Source organism: Arvicanthis niloticus, chromosome 8 (genome assembly GCF_011762505.2).
Source record: "Arvicanthis niloticus isolate mArvNil1 chromosome 8, mArvNil1.pat.X, whole genome shotgun sequence".
Taxonomy (NCBI): Eukaryota; Metazoa; Chordata; class Mammalia; order Rodentia; family Muridae; genus Arvicanthis; species Arvicanthis niloticus.
In genome coordinates this window covers 13,939,403-13,960,857 of record NC_047665.1, presented here as the reverse complement: position 1 = coordinate 13,960,857, position 21,455 = coordinate 13,939,403, and the positions used below count along the sequence as shown (strand labels likewise).

General features: G+C 38.0%; 2 protein-coding genes across 2 annotated transcripts in view; one reads left to right on the top strand and one right to left on the bottom strand.

Moving 5' to 3' along the window:
- Cenpp (centromere protein P) overlaps positions 1–21,455 on the bottom strand; it is a 176,937-nt gene that overhangs the window by 32,526 nt on the left and 122,956 nt on the right. The gene's annotated exons all lie outside the window — the stretch shown is intronic.
- The window catches only part of Ecm2 (extracellular matrix protein 2), a 29,030-nt gene continuing 14,502 nt past the window's right edge, over positions 6,928–21,455 (top strand). The window contains exons 1-3 of the mRNA XM_034510783.2: positions 6,928–7,103; positions 16,086–16,179; positions 17,908–18,214. Coding sequence (XP_034366674.1) covers positions 17,938–18,214 — 277 coding nt within the window. The 5' untranslated portion in view covers positions 6,928–7,103; positions 16,086–16,179; positions 17,908–17,937. The remainder of the gene's footprint in view (positions 7,104–16,085; positions 16,180–17,907; positions 18,215–21,455) is intronic.

Genomic DNA, 21,455 nt, shown 5'->3' with positions numbered 1-21,455 from the left:
GTAATAATATCATTAACTTCCTAAAATACCTGTAATATACATAAGTTGATAGAAATATAAATTCTCTCTCTCAATAAAAAATTCCCATCTGGGCTGACAATGTTGTTTGCAAGAGTAACAGGCCATCTAACAAAAATCCCAACACAGTTATGAGAAGCTCTTTTTTGAGTTGTTGGTCAGGGTCATCCAAGACTCCTAAAACATTATAGGCTACTGCTATTCGTTGTCCCGGAGAAGTAGAAGGGTAGTCCCCACTGCTGAAGATATAATGTAGTTTGAACCCAGAGCCAAGACCCAGAGCCCTTGAGCTGGAACTGGTCTGAAAGCCTTTTCCTTGGAGACTAAACTTTCCTAGTACTAGGAGGAGCTATACAACTTTCCAAGAGGGAAGCAGCCAGTAGTCCTACCCAGCTACAAAACCTATGAACTGTAATAATGACTAGCATTGATAACCCTGAAAGTGCATGCAGTCATGGCACACATGTAGTAACCAACAGCTGTCTAATTGGACTTAAGACATGCTTAACAAAAGAGAGATACCTGGTATTGGAAATCTAGCCAACTATCTTAGGGCTACTAAAGCTGCGATTATTGAAGAGAATCTACAACTGCCACCTAACTAAACCAGCAAAATTTAACTACATTCTAAATATTTGTCTGTATACTCATAGAAATGTGTCCTCACCTCTGCAGAGGAAGTTTCCTTCTCTCTGCAATAGATGAGGCCAGTATAGAAAACCACAACTGATCAAAATGCAGAGTTGTGGAGCACAGTCCATAGTGGTACATCTACAATACAATTCCTACACCCAAGGCTCTGGGGTCTTGATGGAAGAGGGGACAGGAAAATTGTAATATTCAAAGAACCAGGGAATTTGCTGTCAGATTGTGTCTCCTCGAATGTCAGAGGCTACACCCCTAATATCTCACCAACATGCATAAAAGTAATTTTTATTTGCTGGATGTAACTGTCTTGGAGGCTTACTTAAGCTCATCTTTTTAAATTCTTTCTGAACTCTGGCTGGCTGGTTCAACTAAGCTGTTCTGGTTCAAAACTCCTTTCCAAACTGACTGATCCAAACTCACTTCTCTCAGCTTCTCACTGAGCTGCTGTGCTTGGTAAAATGAAACTGTCTCTGAATTCTACCAACTGAACTGCACAGAACTGCATTGAGCTGATCTCAGCTGAACTGCACAGCATTGCCTGAACTCAGCTGAACTGCCCTCCACTCTTTTTTTTTTTTTTTTGGTTTTTGGGGTTTTTTTTTGGGTTTTGGTGGGTTTTGGTTTTTTTTAGATAGGGTTTCTCTGTGTAGCCCTGGCTGGCTGTCCTGGAACTCACTCTGTAGACCAGGCTGGCCTCGAACTCAGAAATCCATCTGCCTCTGCCTCCCAAGTGCTGGGATTAAAAGCATGCGCCACCACCGCCTGGCTGCCCTCCACTCCTAACTCAGGCTGTGCTACTCTTAAGTAGCTTCTCTTTCCTGTCTGTTCTGAGAGTTTGGCTATCCTTTCTCTGCTCATTTTGTCAAATACTTCCCTGATTTGTCACTTTGTCAGACCCTCAATTAGATGTCACTTTCAAATATGGCTGCTTCCTTCTACAAACTAAGTTCTCCTTCATTGTTTGTGATTAAAGATATGTACTAAGGGCGTGTCTGTATTCTACCCAGAAGGATTAAAGGTATGTCATTCCAGTCAGATCACACAAAGAAGGTCTTTGGATGTGATCCCTTGCCAGAGCAGCCATGCTGCTAGATTAAAATTCTTTTACAAATATGTTGCCTAAATATAATCTGAACAGGATGACACCTATAATAGACATGCTAATGTGGATGAAGGAAAACTCCTGAAAGCTGATGTGGCCTTCACAGTACACAAATAATTATAGGCGACTAAGGAATGCTGAGGATCAGATAACACACACACACACACACACACACACACACACACACACACTGCACATTCATTCAAACACTCATACTGCACAACTGTACACTTGCACACACACAGCAACAATAACATAGAAGAATTTGCCAGGAATTTCAAGGCAGGGGCATGGAGCAATTGGAGGGAGGAAAAGGAATGGAAGAAAATGATGTAATTAATTAGTAAGAAAGGAAGGAAGGAAGGAAGAAAAGGGGGAGGAAAGAAAGAAGGATATGATGAAAACCAGAATGTGAGAATAGGAGAGGGAAAGGGAAGAGTCGAGAGTGAGAAAACTGCAGAGATGAAGAAGGAATCAAATACATTATAGAGTATAGTGCCTTGTTATCAAATAGTAGTATAAAAATATTAAATGAGAAGTTAAAGGGATTGATGGAAAAGTTAGATGATCAGAATCCAGTTATTATTTAAGGAGCTCTTTCCTTTTTGTTTTGTTGTGTGTCTAAAACAAAAATAACCTTATTTTTCTGAGGAGAAATATAAATAAATATTCAGAAAGTATAAGGAGTAATTATGAATAAAATAACAATCTATAAAATTCTCAATAAAGCTTTGGTTATTTTTAGGTATACCAACCAGCCTTCATGTCTATTCACACATCCTCAACACATCAAGATTTGTAATTTCCTTTCTGTCACTCAACAATATGTCATGTTTACTCTCTAAGTTAATAAGGGTTTCCTCTAGAAATACAACAACAACAACAACAACAGAAAATGCCACACAGACACTCCCACAGGCCAACCTGATCAAGACTTCTGCCGGGCGGTGGTGGTGCACTCCTTTAATCCCAGCATTTGGGAGGCAGAGGCAGGTGGATTTCTGAGTTCGAGGCCAGCCTGGTCTACAGAGTGAGTTCCAGGACAGCCAGGGCTACACAGAGAAACCCTGTCTCGAAAAAAAAACAAAACAAACAGAGACTTCCTCTGATAATTCTGGACTTTGTCAAGCTGACAGCTGAATCGAACAAGTAGACTCCACTCCCTGTCAACTTGTACCCAAACACATCACCTTAATCCATATCTTTTGTTTGTCATCAAGACCTGATATTAATATTATAATATAAAATATACAACTTGAAAAGTCTCACTCTTAAGTTTAACTGTGGGCTTCTGGAAAAAACAAACTTCCTTACTCCAAAAGAGAAGAACTAGGGAATAAAAATAATTATACATAAGGAAAACCAAAGTCAATCGGTGTAGATTAAATCCTGTAGCTCTATGTTAGGCATCTGGGAGTCACGCATGATGTTCTAGCTGCAAAAGGTTCGGGTGTATCCACTTACTTCTCTAGCTTTGCACATAACACAACACACACAGCTTATCCTGTAGGCCTAGACCAGCTCCAGTTTACACATGCTACTGTCCTTGGTAGATCTCAGTCCTGTCATCCCCAATTTTCTGGGGTCTCTACTGCAAAACTGAGAATGTGCCTTCACCATTGGCCTCTTTTGGTCTTCCTTCGGACCCTTTCATGCCAGAATTACTTTCAAAATCAGTATCATGTGAGAAACCCTTAAACATTATTTGCCCAATTCTGCTGCAAGGTTTGATGTACAGCCTTGGCTTCCCATTGGACCATGGCTTCTGTATTTTGACCCTAAGGAAATACTTTCCAGAAGCTTTAACCTCAATGGTGCTTTCCTCTTTAAACCATAGCTAAGTTTCAGCCTCAGCTAACCATCAATCTGTTTCCTAGTAAAGCACAGAAGGCTTTACTTTAGGAGTATTCATTTCTTGTTAATCACAGTTAAAATTTCAGCTCCAGTTAAACAAGCAACCACAGATTCTTGAACTGTATCATATGAACATCCCTGACAGATTTTTTTCTTTCCTCTGAGACTTCACAATGGGCCTCCACTGTCAGCATTTCTCTCTGCATTATCTTTCAAGCTTCCAAGGAACAGCTCATTAAGCTCTCAGCACTTAATAGCTTTTCTGGATTTCAGTTCCAAAATCTTTTCAATTTTCACCCTGCACCCCCTCCAAATAACATGGCCAGACCTATTACACCAGCACCCCACTTCTGGTACTAATTTCTGTTCTAGTTTGCTTTCTGCTGCTGTTATAAACATTAAGACCAAAAATAACTTAGATAGGGAGGTTTATTTCACTGAATGTTTCTAGGATATAATCTATTACTGAGAGACTCAAGACAGGAATTCATGCATGAGCAGAAGTAGAAACCATGTAGAATAACTACTTAACTGACTTGCTTTCTAGCAAGCTTTCATATTCAATCCAGGATTACCCACCCAGAGATAGCAGTGCTCATGGTGGGCTGGGGCCCCTCACAGTAGTCACTAATCAAAGCCCAGAAACCAATCTTACAATAGCAATTCTTCAGTCAAGGTCCACTGTTTCCAGGTAACTCCAGTTTGTGTTGACAATAAACACTAACCAGTCTAAGTGACTTGAGTGGTAAGTAAAAGAAAGGTCCTAGCATGGGTGCTGCTCACTCTCTGCACAGTCTTTGGTGGCAAATACTATGTTCCTTTAGAGCACTATGGTAGCCAAGTTTTAGGACATAATTATGCCCACAAGAATCAGAGAGAATGAAAGACTGTAACAGTACTATTTTCCATGTACTAGTGTGGTTAAAATAGTTTCTGAAAAAGAGCTCATCCATTCAACCACAAAACTTGTAAAGCAGTGACCTCAGAAATCTTAAAATTTTTTTCCAACCATGTCAATCTTAGAATGATAGTCATTGTTATTCCTTAGAAAGATGTCTCAGTCATTAAGAGCACTAGCTGTTCTTGCAGAGGACCAAGGTTCAATTTCCTAGCACTCTTAGAGTGCTTACAATTGTCTATAACTCTAGTTTTAGGGGATACGATCTCCTCTTCTGACTTCTGTGGGCACTGAATACACACGGTAAATAGACATACATGTAGGCAACACACAGAGAAACAAACATAAACAAAATCTCTTTTTAAAAAGTAATTTTTTGCTTATAATCTTTTACAATTATCCTTTCTTCATCTGGTTATAAAAAAGTACAAAACCCTGTGAAAATGATGAATTACTTAGAAAAATTGTCTCTGTAATTTCATCATCCAGAGATAAATACTATTAACAGTTTTTGTTTATCCCTTCTAATCTGCTCTTTGGAAAGATGCCAAATCTCAATCTCTCTCTCTCTCTCTCTCTCTCTCTCTCTCTCTCTCTCTCTCTCTCTCACACACACACACACACACACACACACACACACACACCAAAAGAAAATGCATATATTGTTTTGACTATTTCTTTTTTTCTTCTTGGTATATCTGAGACAATGCCAAATGCCAGTCTTAATGGGGTTACTTTAGTTTCCAAAGAGCTTTGTAATCCATTGTTCTAAAATATACAATTGGGTTACCTTTTTTTTTTTTTAATGAAGTCCATAGTTAGAGTGCTTCAAAGTACTACCCTGAAGACACATCTCTGCACAGAAAGATGTTCCTATAATGGATTTCTTGAGGTGACTTGTGGGTAGACAGTACTGCTCTTTATTAGCTAGCTGTTCTCAACAGAACCATTTCTGTTTGCCACACACAGTATGCCACGAACACAGTTTCCCTCCAACAAAACAGCATGTTCTAAATTAGGCTGTGATTGATGATTACTAAGTATTTGAGTATTATTTGGAATTATTTTTGAGAATAATAATGTTCATGCTCTACCTCTATGTTCTGTCTCAGCATCTCACACTAGGGGTGATAGTACACATTTGAATGAACACTTCTTGACCACTACTGATGTTGAAAAAATACTTCCTGCCTTGCACCAACCACGAGCATTTTGTAGTCTATGAACTTTTAATTTAATGCTTTTCTTTGCTTCACTGGTCAGCTGAATTGCTTTCTTTTTCTGTTTGTGATGACTTTTTGATTGAAAAAAATAAATTCCTTTAAAAAATATAAAGGTATTTATTCACAATTTTCTTGTTTCCAAATTTGATATGCAGAGGTCAGTATCATTCACTAAATAAGTCACTTATGATTTATCATCATCTGCAAATATGTTGTCTTTGTCTTTATTATTTCTAAATGTCGAATTTATGTATCTTGATAGTGGTTGGCTGTCATCTCACCTGGTTCTTCCACAGAGTAACTCAAGCACCCCGTAGTGTTGGGTCCATTTCTAACTTGCTTATGGGGAGATAAAGAAACTGAAGGCCAAAGTACACAACTAATAACCAGTAATGAGAAGCCTTGCTGCTCCCTTATACATTAAGTGTGTACACATGTACACAGACACTCAGACACACAGCTAGACACAGACATACACAACCAGACACAGACATATACAGCCAGACACACACACACACACACACACGACCTAGGTATAATGCTGCATACCTTTAATCCTAGAACTGGGATAGAGAGGCAGGCAGATCCTCTGTGAGTTCAAGTACAGCCTCGTTTTACAAAATGAGTTCCAAGTCAGCCAGAGATACAGATGTATTTCATATATATGAGGTCAATAATTTTTTGTAGACAGGGTCTTATGTAGCCTATGCTAGATCTAAGTCCATATGTAGCCCAGAATGATCTTAAAACTCCCAATGCTGTTACCTCTTGAGTGCTGTGATTACTAGCATGCACTACCACCCAGCTACTGAAATTACATAATGTAATGGTATTAATATGCAACTAGTTTTTGTTTCCTTAATGTGGAGAAATTTAACCCAATTTAAACAGGATTGGAGATACATACAGGTTTTAGGTGATGAGAATACCACCCCTATAACCCTGACAAATCTCCAGTGGTATGTTGGCTTGTTAGAATGTCAATATTCATGCAATATTTTATGTAAACAGCCTATGAAAGTCACAGATTTTTTTTTTCTGCCTTTTCAGCCTGCAAAGGAAATGTCCCCTACCCCCACCCCGCCCAACTCCCGCTGATGTTTTCCACTTTTCCTGTGATTAAAAAAAATTTCCCTTGGTAACCATTTTCCCTGGTTACTTTTTTGGCTGATTTTCCACACAAAGAACTGAAAGGCGTTTATCCCAAGGGAAGCAGTTCTTTTAGATTTTACTAAGAAGTCAGCTAACACTTTCAACATTCCCTTCTCTTCTTTGTTTTTAAAGAAAGTTCTCGTTTTGTTTCACTTTCAGCGGGAGACTTAAATGACACCAAGCAAAGCTACTTAGTTTAGATTTCCAGGTAAACATGTTTTAAATTTTAAGTTTCTACTACAGTATGTGGCATGGCTTTAATATCTGGGTATTTTGTGTGCAAATATGTTTAATCTTTAAGAAAATTAACTCTGTACTAACAGATGAAAAGTTAAAAGTATGTTTTCTTTTGTATGATTGTTTCTTTGCAGGATGATCATTTCCCAGCAGGTCAAATGTTAAGGACTTATAAGCTATTGTCGTATGTTTAGACAGAATTATGTAACGAGTAGAAGTATCAACTGACTAGAAATTTTCATTTTCTCAGTCCTTAAGTTCTAAAGGAAAATACGTTTTCAGTTAAAAGCATTTTCCAGTTTAAGTCTGGTGGTAACATGAAGGATGATAACTTGTGACTTCACAGATATATTCAAATTATAGATACCGTTAAAGTTTTCTTAAAACAAGTGATAAGAAATTTTAATGGAAAAAATGAGTTAAAATTAAAGCTTATATATCATATTCAATATCTAGACAAACATAAAAGGTCAAAAAAGCAAAAACATTACTTGATGAAAATGACATTGTGATTAAAGAGTATCTAGACATATAACTATAAAGTTGCTTATTAAATATTAAACAAAATGCAAAATTCTATAAACCACTGAATAACAATTAGAATAGAGGGCCATTTCTTAAATTTTACTTAAACTAGATCCTGATTTTGTTAAAATTAAGACAGCTCTGCCAATTTATTTCTGTACAAATCTATTTAGATTTCTAAATGAGACAGAAACGAGTTCATTTGAAATAGAGAGACTAAGAGATGAATCTCAGGATCACAACCCTGGGAGAGTGTGTCATCTAGCTGAGCAGGTACTGTCTCCTAACACTCACAATCCCTTGACAAGTGGATGTTTATAGGAGGCCCAGGGATGACACACTCCACCTTCATGGGAGACCCCTGGAGACTATCTAGAGAGTCCTAAGGTCCAGAATGAGAGCTTTCATGACCCTCATCTACTGAACATATAATTGTCAAAACAAACAAACGAACTAAGTCAGTGTACATGTGTTCATGACGCAGAACATCTGTCATGTGACCTACTTAAGAAATCTAGTGTTACCTACCCTCCAGCTTCTGTTTTCATTACTGCCACTGTTGCTGCTTCCCTACATTACTTCATTGTGAGTTGACCTCAGGTGCCAATAAGCTTGCTCCTTTACATTGTGCAGACTAGTTCTTCGGAAACTAAAGCAGGTCATAAAATGTTTAAGCCTAATTTAATTTGAATGACCTACAGTAATGATTTTCAAATCACTGGAGTACTTATACAAGTATCTTGAGCAAAAGTTTGATGGTGGACTTTACATGAAGACATTCCTGAGGGTTGCTAGCTGCTGAGTTCAGATGATTTGAGGGCAAATCCACATGGATGAAACCAAGTAAAGCCTGGTTTAGGAGATTTTAGCAGATGAAGCTACAAAAAGAACTACTGAAATTCAAGAGGGGGAGCCGAATAAACATTGTGCCTGCTTGTCTCTCAAGTTCCTAGAAAATAGAAGGTATGTTAGTAACACACACACACACACACACACACACACACACACACACACACACACACACCCTACATATGGCTCTATAGCTGCACTGGGAAGTAAGAAGAGCTCTTGGTAAGGCAGAAACTGGGGAATCATTCACGAGAAGAATGGGGTAAGTTTAAAGATGGAGGAAGGGACTAGGAATATGGGATCATATATAGTATATGGAATCAGGGATATGGTGCTTGTCTAACGCCCCTAATGCCATAGGCTTCATTCCTAGTGTTAGGGGAGGAGTGGAGGACGGGGGATAGATCTTTGAATAAGCATGGGAAAGAATTAACAGAAAGTTCATCAGAGAAATTAAGTTTTAGGGTTTAAAGAATTTCAAGAAGGAAAAATCAATAATTTATTACTAGCTCATAGCAAAACTTATGAATGTTAAAGACATACTAAAAATTAGAACATTTCCACAGGAAAGGCAGAATAAAAAACCTTCCTAAAAAGGGATGGGAATTGAATTCAAGTTGACTTCTCCATAACACAACAAGAATGGACCAAGCTGGGTGTGGTAGCTAACACCTGCAACCCTAACACTTGGAGGCAATGACAGGAAGATCACCACAAGTTCAAGGTTAGCCTAGTCTACATTGTTAGCTCTAGGTTAGCCATGGATATATAGCAAGACCTTGTAACAAAGCAAAAGCAAAAGGAAAACAAAATGTAAAAAAGAGAAATAATCAGTATCTGAAAAGTATTCAGGGAAAATGATTTTGAAGCTATAATTCAAGTTTTAACCAAGCAGGGTATTTTCAAACATTTAAGATTCACACATTTTTACCACATTTAAGAGTGAGAAATACATGTTTCTGCAAAGAACAAAAGGAATCTGAAGGCACTTCCTCTGGCAAGGAAAACGGATCTACTCATCTGCTGACAACAATCAGGAAGATGAGAAAAACAGCAGGATCAGTGTTTGGAATAAGATTGAAACCCAGACTGTCTCAGGTCTGAAACAACTTTGCTTCTAGAAACATCTGTGGATTCCAGAAGAGGTTAACAGAGTTTTAAAATAGCTTCACAAGGCTGGGGAGAAACACAAACAAAGACAAGAGCCAAGTAGTTGGGGTGATGACATTGGTGCTTGTGATATTAGTAAAACTAGACCCATGGTAATGATATTGGATACAGTGATGTCCAGCTGCAAATCACTCCATGCATTACTGACAGTGTCTGTAACACTACACTCAAGATGAAAATCTTTAGGCAGAAAATACATCATCCTAGGTTCAAATATTTGATGAGATTTTATATAATTTCCGGCATGAATTCAAAGGACATCAGACAAAGGAAAAAAAAGAAAGAAAGACCACAGCTAAAATTCCAAAGAACAGATGATAGGTACAGTCAAAAAGAGGACTCAGAAAACCTGATCTTCAGACAGACTTTAAAACAAACATGATTAAATGTTCAAAGAGTATTGTAAGTTGTAGTATAGAATTTAAAACAATAAAAACAATTTACCAAAAACTAAGAAATACAATAAAAGAAACAAAGAGGCCAACAGGTGACAACAGAAGAACCAAAAAAAAAAAAAAAAAAAAACCACAAAGAGAAAATGACATGGGAGACATAATGGAGTGGTTATTGCATAAATGACTGTAGTTCTGAAAAATGAAAAGGTCTAATGCATATGGGAAGAGCCGAGGGCTGAAGAAAACAACAACAACACAAAAACAAAAAAACACCCAAATTTGACAAAAAAAAAAAAAAAAAAAAAAAGTTCAGGATGCAGCTGGTTGGTGCATGCCTTTAATCCCAGCACTGGGAAGTAAAGGTAGATGGATCTCTGTTACTTTCAGGACAGACTGGTCTACAGAGTAAGTTTCAGGACAGCCAGGGCTACACATAGAAACCTTTCTGTCTTGAGCCTCCCAGAATTCAGTATGTATTCAAAATATATCATGAATCCCAAATGTAATAGAAACAAGAGAACCACACCTTCTATGTGTACCATAGAAGAACATCTAAAGGCCAAGATGAACATCCAAAGTGGCCAGAAAAAGAATGCATTTTAAAAGTAGTTTGATTGAGTCATGACTTCTCAATTGAACCAACAAAAGAAGGCATTATGGCATACTCTTGTGATCCCTGCACTTGGGAAGTGTAGGCAAAAGGATGAGAAAGTCAAAGTCCTCTATGGTTATACAATAAGCTTGAGGACAGCATGGGCTACATGAGGCCCTTTTTGAAACAACAACAACAGCAGCAGCAGCAACAACACAAACAACAACAACAAAAGTAGAATCAATACAAACAAAAAGATAGGAATGGGATGTGTAAATGCTAGGCACTATTAACCTGAAATCTATGCAGTAAACATGTACTTTCAGAATTAAGGTAGTGTGAAATCATTTCTAGTTTTTTTTTTTTTTTTTTTTAAAAAAAAAGAGTTGATCTTCAATAGAACTGCACAGAATAAATTACCTTAAGACACTTTTTGAATGAGAAGGAAAATCTAAATAAAAATCCAGAGATACAGGAAAGAATATGAGGAAAGAGTTCAAGTGTTAGGGGTTCTCAGATGGGGAGCAGGCCATTTGGCAATGTCTGGAAGTATTCTTGGTTGTCATAACTGGGGGAAGGTGATGGTGAAAGGGGCCAGAACTGCTGTTAAATACCCTACAACATGGGCCCGATCCTTACAAAAGAGAATCTGCCCCCAAATCTTGATAAGTGAAGAGGTTCAAAAAGTGTGGTCTTAAATGGTTTCTATACAAAGCAATGACAACAATCTTTTGTTTACATTTGTTTACTGTGCTTGTACATGTGTGGAGTGGTGTACTTGTGAAGGTCAGAGGACAATGTGGGGGGTCAGTTCTTTCCTTCTATGTGTGATTTCCTGGGATCAAACATATGTTGTCAGGCTTGATGGGAAATACCTTTATTCATGGAGATATATTGCCACCCTGAAAAATAATAATCTTTTCAAGATATCTCCAGACTATGGGGCTAGAGAAATGGCTCAGCTCAGTGGTTAAGAGCATGGACCACATGGTGGCTCACAACCATCTGTAATGAGTTCTGATGCCCTCTTCTAGCATGCAGGTGTACATGCAGATAGGGCACTCATATACATAAAATAAATAATAAATAAATCTTTTTTTTAAAAGATATACTATGTTTAACATATATGGAAAATATATGTGTTTTTTATTAAAGTGTATGATGAAAACTGCTTTTATTCCAGAAGTGAATAACTGGAATCAAAGCTATCCTGGCTCTTGAATTGTGTAGGAAGAGGTAAATGTTTAACGAAGCATAAATAGATTTCTTGTTCCTATCAAATACAAAGATTGTCGGACTGCATTACAAATCAAAGAACATGAAAAATATACTATGGAAAGGCTGAAAGCAAAATGATACAAAATTGCCAAGCACACATTAACAAAAGAAGGTAGCTTCATTAATATTAGACAAAGTAGATCTTACTAGAGCACTGGTAGAGGTACAGGAAGGCTCTAACAATAAATGCATCAGGAAAGTATGACAATTCTGAAGTTGTATAGGCATATAGGCATAGCTTTAAGGTTGATTAATAAGCCTGACCAAGCTAATTTATAAATGTCAACCAACATAAAAGACCAAAATAGAAAAGTTTAAAAATAGAGACTCTACTAATATGTTATTTGTAAAATTAAAAATAAAATTAAGACTATTACAACACTTCCAGAGGATGTATGATTAAGAATGTTGGAGTACCCTGGTACAGGACATATACCTGTAACCCCAGTACTTGGAATGAAGAGGCAGAAAGATGAGGAATTCAAAGAGAACTTCAGATACATAGAAAGGTGAAAGAACAGCCTAGACCATAATGGAACCTATTTCAAAAAAACTAAGAGAGAAAAATGTTAAAATATCAGATACCAAATTTGTTAAGTATAGGATGAAAACAGGCTTGAATAGACTGTTTTTGAACACACTGACATGTGTATCCACATGCTCAGAATTTCTTACTAATTGGGATGAAACAGGTTGGAGTGTAATATATAGACAGTTCCCATTTTTGTTTAAATACATATTTAATTTATATATGACATTTAGATGTATAAGTGAGCAGATGTAGTTAGAAGTCATAAAGGATATACTGAATTTGAAGCTGGAAAATCATGGCCCACATAACAAATTCTGTTTTCTGAACATAACACTATCAGAACATTGCTTGGCCCACCCATTCAGACGGTATCGAACATTACTCTGGGCCCTTAAGAGGAACGGTGAAAGGCTGTGACATAGATTATAAATCTCAAAGCACCAAATAGTCATCCTTTGGTCTTTGAAACAAATATTTGCACATGTAGAGGTAGAAGGCCAATTATTGAGAATATTTTCTCTCCTTCTCCAATGTGGGTGGCAAGGATGGAACTCATTGTTAGGCTTTTGGCAAGCACCTTTACATGCTGAGCCATCTCTTTCTTTCTTTCTTTCTTTCTTTCTTTCTTTCTTTCTTTCTTTCTTTCTTTCTTTCTCTCTCTTTTTAAAAAATTATTTAATTATTTATTTTTTTATTAATTTTATTTACATTTCAGATGCCATCCCCTTTCCCCATTCCCCCTCCCTAGAAAACCCCTATCCCATGCCCCCTTTTCCTTTTTGGCTGAGCCATCTCACAAGCCCTTCTTTTGCCTTTAAAAAAAAAATAACTAGGGACTGAATCCAGGGTGTCGTGTGTGCTTCACAGAAATTCCACCATAAGCTAGAATTTCATGCTGTATGGACACAGGTGGTGAGGACAGAGGACATAGGGATTCTCTGTTATTGGAGACGAAGACATTAGAGGGTGAAAGAGAGCTGCATACAATGAATCAGCACTTGACCTGTGTAGAATGCTAGGGAACAGCAGTGCCACTGATCACAACAGAAACGCTGTGGTGCATGCTTTTTTCTTGGAGCCTGAAGCAGAAGGACTTCAAGTTTGAGGCTGTATTGGTATCTTAATGACACCATCTCAAAGTGAAGACAAGGTTGGAGGTGTCAGCTCAGGAGCAGAGTGGTTACTTAGAATATGAAGGATCTTGGATTCAATCCTCAGAAATAGGAAAAGAAATACCAGAATGAAGGGAGGAGATACATAAGGTACATCCTTGATATGTACAGTGATATCCACAGTACTGCTATACCTGCCAGATATTCAAGACAGGATAATGAATCTGGGTTATTCCTCTTAAGTTCTAGAATTGGAGACAGATAAAATGAAAAGTCTAGAATTAGGAGAAAAACTTTAGGAAGGAGGTTTTCATATTAGAACAACTAATTTCCCACTCTTCCTTTTGATAACGAACCACTGACTCCATGCAATGAATTGCAGCATGTACTGTTTATAAAAGCATGTGAGTGTAGTTATGAAACCCTAGATTAACTATTCCGCCCAATCAGGGCTGTCAACTTCAACATCTCCAATATGCTCAGCTAACTTTTTGCTGTAGAAGACTGTTTCCTGCAGGGTGATTAGTAGCACATCCTGCCTCTTTATACTAGATAGAACTTGTAGAACCGCTCCTAACTATGATGACTGAAAATGTCTCCAGACATTGCTATCTGTCCGTTGAGGGACAAATCATCCCCAATTCAGAAGCAGTGCTTTAAGCTTTGAATGGAAAATGTATGCTCTTGAGTATAAATTACTTTCCATTTTGTAGGCATGATCTTCGCTTGTGGTACAAAGACAACAATACATATATAAACAAGCATGCTGTGTTCCAGTGAAACTATAAGATTTTATATGCCACCAAACATTTTCACATTTTATAATTTAATTTTTAATTTAAAAAATTTATTTATTTTGTGTGCATGTGAATGTGCATGTACATACTTGCCACAGAGCACATGTAGAGGTAGAAGGCCAATTATTGAGAATATTTTCTCTCCTTCTCCCATGTGGGTGGCAAGGATGGAACTCATTGTTAGGCTTTTGGCAAGCACCTTTACATGCTGAGCCATCTCTTTTTTTCTTTCTTTCTCTCTCTCTTTTTTTTTTAATTAATTATTTATTTTTTTATTAATTTTATTTACATTTCAGATGCCATCCCCTTTCCCCATTTCCCTTCCCTAGAAAACCCCTATCCCATGCACCCTTTTCCTTTTTGGCTGAGCCATCTCACAAGCCCTTCTTTTGCCTTTAAAAAAAAATAACTAGGGACTGAATCCAGGGTGTCGTGTATGCTTTACAGAAATTCCACCATAAGCTAGAATTTCATGCTGAGATGTAATCTTGTCACCCAGGCTGACCTCTACTTTCAATCCTCCTACACCTGATTGGATTACAGATATGTGCCACCATGCCTGGGTCGGCTGGCAAATTTTTTACCAAAATAGCATGATAGAATTAGAACTGGATTTGTGACAAGTGTATGGGCATCAATGTGGGGAGAACTGAGAATTTAGCAACCTTTTGTCATCTCATCCATATAGAGGGTAAACATTTTCCTAACAAAGGCCTCAGTCCATTTCTTTCAGCAGTACTTTAGAGTTGATTTTTCAGAGCAGACACCTTGTCCACCTTCTATAAGATATTCACTAATAATTCAGATTATATGCTATTACAAAATGACATTGACTTAGCTTCTATTTTTTGCTATCATACAGAAATAATCCTGATTTTTATAGATTGATCTTATATCCTGAAAACTGACTGATTTCCCTTGTTGGTTACAGGAACCTTTTAAGATTTTTCGAGATAGGGTTTCTTTGGGTAGCCCTGGCTGGTGTCAGAGAACCACCTGCCTCTGCCTCCCAAGTGCTGGGATCAAAGGCATGTGCCACCATTACTCAGCTGTATATTAATTGTTAATTAATTGTTGATACTCAAAATTTGGGACTCAAACTTGAGCCTGCCACTTAGCTACAATCTCAGTTCTTGGGTTGTGTGCTTCTGAGACAGGGTCTCACATGATAGCCAGGCAGCCCCTGAATTTGCAATCTTCCCACATCAGCTCTCAAGTGCTGAGGACATAGTTGTGTGCCATCACATCCAAGGAAGAAGACTTTAAAACAATGGAAGACAACTTAGGAAAACTGAGGAAAAAATATTACATGATAAAGGATTGTTGTCAATTTTGTAGAATATTATAAGGTGGTTATATAAAAACTAAACAAAAATATGACTTTTATCAGACACCTAGTAGTCACAGGTAAAATTTCATCACACAGTAGATTTCAGCTAAACTCCTGCCAGAAAGTGACTGTATAAGCAAGCAAGTAAATAAGTAAGTGAAGGAGATGAAGTGGAAATATGAGGCTAGTAGTTGAAGCAGGACAACTGTATGGTGGTTCATGAAATACTTTCTACTTTTGAGTATGGTTGAAAACTTCTATAATCAAACTTTTTTTTAAAAAGAAAGCATTTGAAATACCTGCCTAATTCCACAATCTGGGAAACAGTCACTGAAGCCTGGCTTTACTTTGTCTAACATACTTTTCTTTTTAGGCCTACCACCAACTTTACTGGAGCTTCATTTAGATTTTAATAAAATTTGAACTGTGGAACTTGAAGATTTTAAGTGATACAAGGAACTGCAAAGGTAAAAGTTCTCACAGTCTGGATTTTTTAAGGGCAGTCCAGGTTTTATGGAAAGGTAGAGTAACAGCTTCCTGGAGCCCTCGGGTATCCTTTGTTTCCTGGTATTGTGCCATTTCACTGGCTAGAAAATCTAGCAGAGCACTGGGAGAAGTGGTAAGAGAGATGTCCTTGTTCTAGATCTTTATGAGAAAATGAACTATTTCACTGTGAATATTTACTGTAAGCTTCCCATGAATGGCATTTACTATATGAAACAAATACCCTCTTACTACTAAATCAATGAATTTTCATAAGGAACAGATGTTAGACTTGGTGCAGGATGCAGGAATGTTTACTTCTGGAACACTAAAACAAGGAGACTTGAGCAGTGGGCTATGGAGGGCTTTCAGGCCAAGCTGAATAGGAACACTAAAGAAAGCTGCCTGCTGACCTGAGAACCTGTAAAAACTGTGCTAGTCCTTCCTGGAAGGTAGAGCTGATTTTGAGCCATCTAGATACAGCCCTGTGGTCACTGTGGAGGTGAATCTTCTGTCCATGATACTTCACCTATGGCTACTGCACCAGCCTATCTGTCCCCAATATTGCTGCCAGATCAAAGGTGCCTAAAAACATATTTCTCAAATTCATTTTTTAGTTTCACTACATACAGTTTCATAGGGAACTGAATTATTCTTGAAATTTCTCATCCTGGTGCTGAAAGGATGGCTTGTTTGGTAAACTACTTGGTTTTTAAGTATGAGGACCTGAGTTAGGGTTCCTAGAGCCCACATAAAACAAGCTGCAATGATATGTAATCCCAGAACTAGAAGTGGGGACCTAAGGCTCCCTGACACCCAATGGCTAGACAGTCTGGCCTAATTGTTAAGTCTGAGGTCAATGAAAGACCCTGTATCAAAGGAAGTGAATAGCATTTCTGAGGATGTCACTGAGGTGGTCCTCTGATGTCCATGTGCTTATATGCACATTCCTCCATGAAAAGCTCCACCCTCCCTTAAAAATAAAAAAAATGTTCAGGGCTTGGGAAATGGCTCAGAAATGGGTAGAGAGTTTACTGCAAAACCATGAAGCTCTCACAGCTCTAATTGTAGTGCTGGGTAGAATTGGGGTGGAGACAGGCAGATCTCCAGATGCTGGCAAGCCAGGAGGGTCAACCGGTGAGCTCTGGGTTCAGACTGAGGAAATTCCATGGTGTTGACCTCTTGCTTGATATGCACAAGTGCACAAGTGAGTGTGCTGTGATACAGCTACTTTTATGAAGGATAACCATGTACTGCTCCCTAGCAAAGAAAATTAGTGATGAACGTGTCAGAAGAGGTGTGGGTGATAACCATAGAGCACCCTAGCAGACAGAGACTGCTCAAACTCTGGCATGTGGGGGTCCAAGGGTCTGCTGCTGTAGGCATTTTCATTTTACTGGAACACAGTCACAGTCACCTAACATCTATGGCTGATTCCAGACTACAATAGCAGAACTGAATAGTTAAGACAGAGAACAAATAATCCATAAAGGGTTAGATATTTACTATTTGGCCCTTTATAGAAAAACTTGGCTCAAGCCCGGTCTAGGAAGACAGATATTCCAAACTCTAACCCAGCAGTAAACTGCAGGATCCAGACCACACATCACACTGGTGTTGCTCCTCAAAGACGTCTGCAGCCCCCAGAGACAACTAAGTCAACTTCCAGAAGTAAGAATGGAGTTACAACTTTAAATTGTGTTTCCTTTTAGAAGTTCATTGGTGAAAAAAAAAAATCAAACATGAAGAGAGCAGTTTTGTTTTGTCTCCTTCTGCTTATCGTTTTTCAAACTGATTGTGAACAAAGTACTAGGAGGCAGAGGAGGAGGATGGAACAGAGAAGACTCAGGAAGAGCTCTTCATTCCACCCCAGAGCCAACATGCAGCTTGAAGTTCAGCAAACCACTGCGGCACCAGATGCTAGGTTACCCAAGGCCAACTCTGACTACAGTATGGAAGAAAACATAGAATCACTTCTAAGTAATCCTGGAGTAGAATTAAGTTACAGTGTGTTACCAGGTAAGAGAATATGTGAGGGAGAAAATGTCTCCATGAGCTGAACTCTATATAGGAAAAACAGAATAAATTTTTCTGCTACCTTCTGATATATAAACACAAAATTAAAAATAACAAGAAACATATTTATACAAAATTATTGGGAAGTTTTACTTCCTATTATGAAACAGAAATTATTCAGTGATCATATTCACAACACAAACAATCTACATGTCAATTAGTAAAATGCCTTTCACTTATTAAGACATTATCCAGAGTGGAAGCCAATCAAATAACTTTAAGCTAGGGCTATTTAATTGTTTGTTTGTTTGCTTTTTTTTTTTTTGGAGACAGAGTTTCTCTGTATAGCCCTGGCTATCCTGAAACTTGCTTTGTAGACCAGGCTTGTCTCAAACTCAGAGATCCACTTGCCTCTGCCTACCAAGTGCTGGGATTAAAGACATGCACCATCACACCTGGCTTCTATTTAAATATTTTCAAGATAAAGTTTTGTTAAGTAAAAATGGAATGAAATACACTGAGCTTATTTTATACAGAATACTGACTTTTTAAAGGATTAAAAGACTGGAAATTCTGCCAAAGATCTCAAGTAATTATTTTCTTGAAACTAGTTTTTTGTTTGCTTGTTTGTTTTTCGAGACAAGGTTTCTCTCTGTAGCCCTGGCTGTCCTGGAACTCATTCTGTAGACCAGGCTGGCCTGGAACTCAGAAATCCTCCTGCCTCTGCCTCCCAAGTGCTGGGATTAAAGGCGTGCGCCACCACTGCCCGGCTGAAACTAGTATTTAATGATTAGCCATTTTCTAAGTTTGGAAGAAAAAAATGCAAACATATTATAGGTATGTTACCATTAAACAAAAACCTTGAAAGACAAGAGAAAGTATCACTACATCCTTATTTCCCAACTCTTAATTATTCTTTCATGAAGTTAGCAGAAATAACAAAATTATATGAAAAATGGAAATTAGGCTATATTTGCTAAAATATAAATGTCATGTGTCCATTAAGTGCTAAAGAATAATAAAGACATCATCTCAGATAACTGAAAGCTACTTAAGCTATAAAAGGAAATGAAAAGCCCCCAAACTAACATGCATAATGTGATTTCACATACTTAACATTTTAAATTTTATTTAAATTTTTATAATTTGTGTGTACATGATATTTATATGTGTATGGGTGCCACATGCCAAAGCACACATGTGATGGTCAGACGATGCCCTAAGAAGTCAATTTTCTCCTTCCACAGCAAGCACTTTTATCCACTGAGCCACCCTAGTTGGCACAAACATCAATTTTTATGAAACTTACTATTTTATTTATTTAAAAAAATACTTAGGGACTGGAGAGATGACTCAGTGGTTAAGAGCCTTTGATATTTTTATAGAAAAACCAGGCTCAGTCCTTAGCACCCAGGAAGTAGTTAACAACAATGTATAATTCTAGTTTCAGAGGATCTGATGTCTCCTTTTGACTTTTGAGGGTACTGTATACATGTGATGTATATGTATACATGCAGGCAAAACATGTAGTACACAAATGAAAATTCTTATATTGAGGATTTTCATATTAACATTTTATATTGGAATAGAAGCAGGCAGATCTCCAGATGCTGGCAAGCCAGGAGGGTCAACTGGTGAGCTCTGATATGCACAGGTGCACAAGTGAGTGTGCTGTTTCACACTGCTTTGATCCTAGCATGTCAGAAAGACAAATTACCATATGTTCCCATATGTGGATTTGATTTACTGTTTTGTTTTTTTTTTTTATGAGATGGGAGTTTCATGTTGCTCAGCTGGTCTTAAACTTCTAGATCCCATAGTCCTCCTGTCTCAGCCTTCCTAGATATACAACAGATACAACTGACTGACTTAAATTAAAACATGAAACATACCACCATCAACAAAAACTACAAGTTGGTATCAGTAGAGTATAGAAAATACACTAAACATTTCCAAACTGTCTAAAAATGTTTTCCAGTAGTCTTAAAGTACTTGAAAAATATTTAAGATTCTAATTTATTTTCTTCATGTGTGTGTTTTTTTTTTTTAAATTTATTTTTTTTCTGTTGAGAAGTGGGTACTTTTGAGACAGGGTTTCTCTGTGTAGCCTTGGCTGTCCTGGAACTAGCTCTGTAGACCAGGCTGGCCTACAGACCTGTCTCTGCCCCCTGGGTGCTGGGATTAAGGGAGTGAGTGTACCACCACCCTCTCCTCTTGTGTGCTAGCTGTCCAGAGGCCAGAAGACAGTCTGCTGAAGTCAGCTCTCCTTCCACTTTGAGTCCTGAGGATTGAAGTCAGGTGTCAAGGTCTGTCGTGGTTGGCAGTAGGTGCCGGAATATGCCCAGGCAGCTCACAGCCCATGGTTTGTTTTTATTGCATTTACACTCGTACATACACTTCACTTCACTGTTGCTAAACCACAGCCCATTGTTTGAATTGACCAGAATTGACTCCCAACAAGTTGTCTTTGGCTTCCACAGTGTGTGCCTACACACATCACTCACACAATAAACGTAAGAGGTTGATCATGTTGGTGTGTGCATTTTATTTCAAAATGCAGTTAAAAAAAAAAAAAAAAAAAAAACCCACAGGGCTTACTATCTTGCTGAGCAGACCGCAGAAGCATGCTATTTTATCTTTCTCTGTGTGCCTATCCACAGTGTGGGCTGTGCATTCATTAGTGTGCTTGCCGTTCTTTTCTGGGACAGAGTTACACTGCTGCCTCTCCTGAATTTTGATGTGGCCATACAACTTACTGTGACAGGAGAATTAAATACACGTAGAACTCAAGCATGATTTGTAAACGTGTATTTTCCCTCCTGGACAATCTGGGAGTCTGTTAGAGGAAGCATGCTGTCTATTGCTGAGTGACCATTACCAGCTGAGCACCAGCATGTCAAGATTGTATAATCTGAAGTAAATGTGAAATGGTTAGGTTTTAATGGCTATTGTTCCTATGACAGAACTTAGCCTATCTTGACAGAAGATATGAAATTCAAACAAAGCCCAGTCACTAGGAGGAGATCACTCAGCAGCAAAGAGTAGGAACCAATGAAAAGCATTTTCAGACAGCAAATCTATAAGGCATTTAACCTGTGCACAGATGGCTACAGACAGATCTTTATTCTCATCTGGTTGTATCAGTTAGACTTTGCACTGTATTTTTATCCAATCCGGAATTCTAATAATCTTGCAGAGGATGGTGGTACACTCCTTTAATCCTAGCACTCAGGAGGCAGAAGGG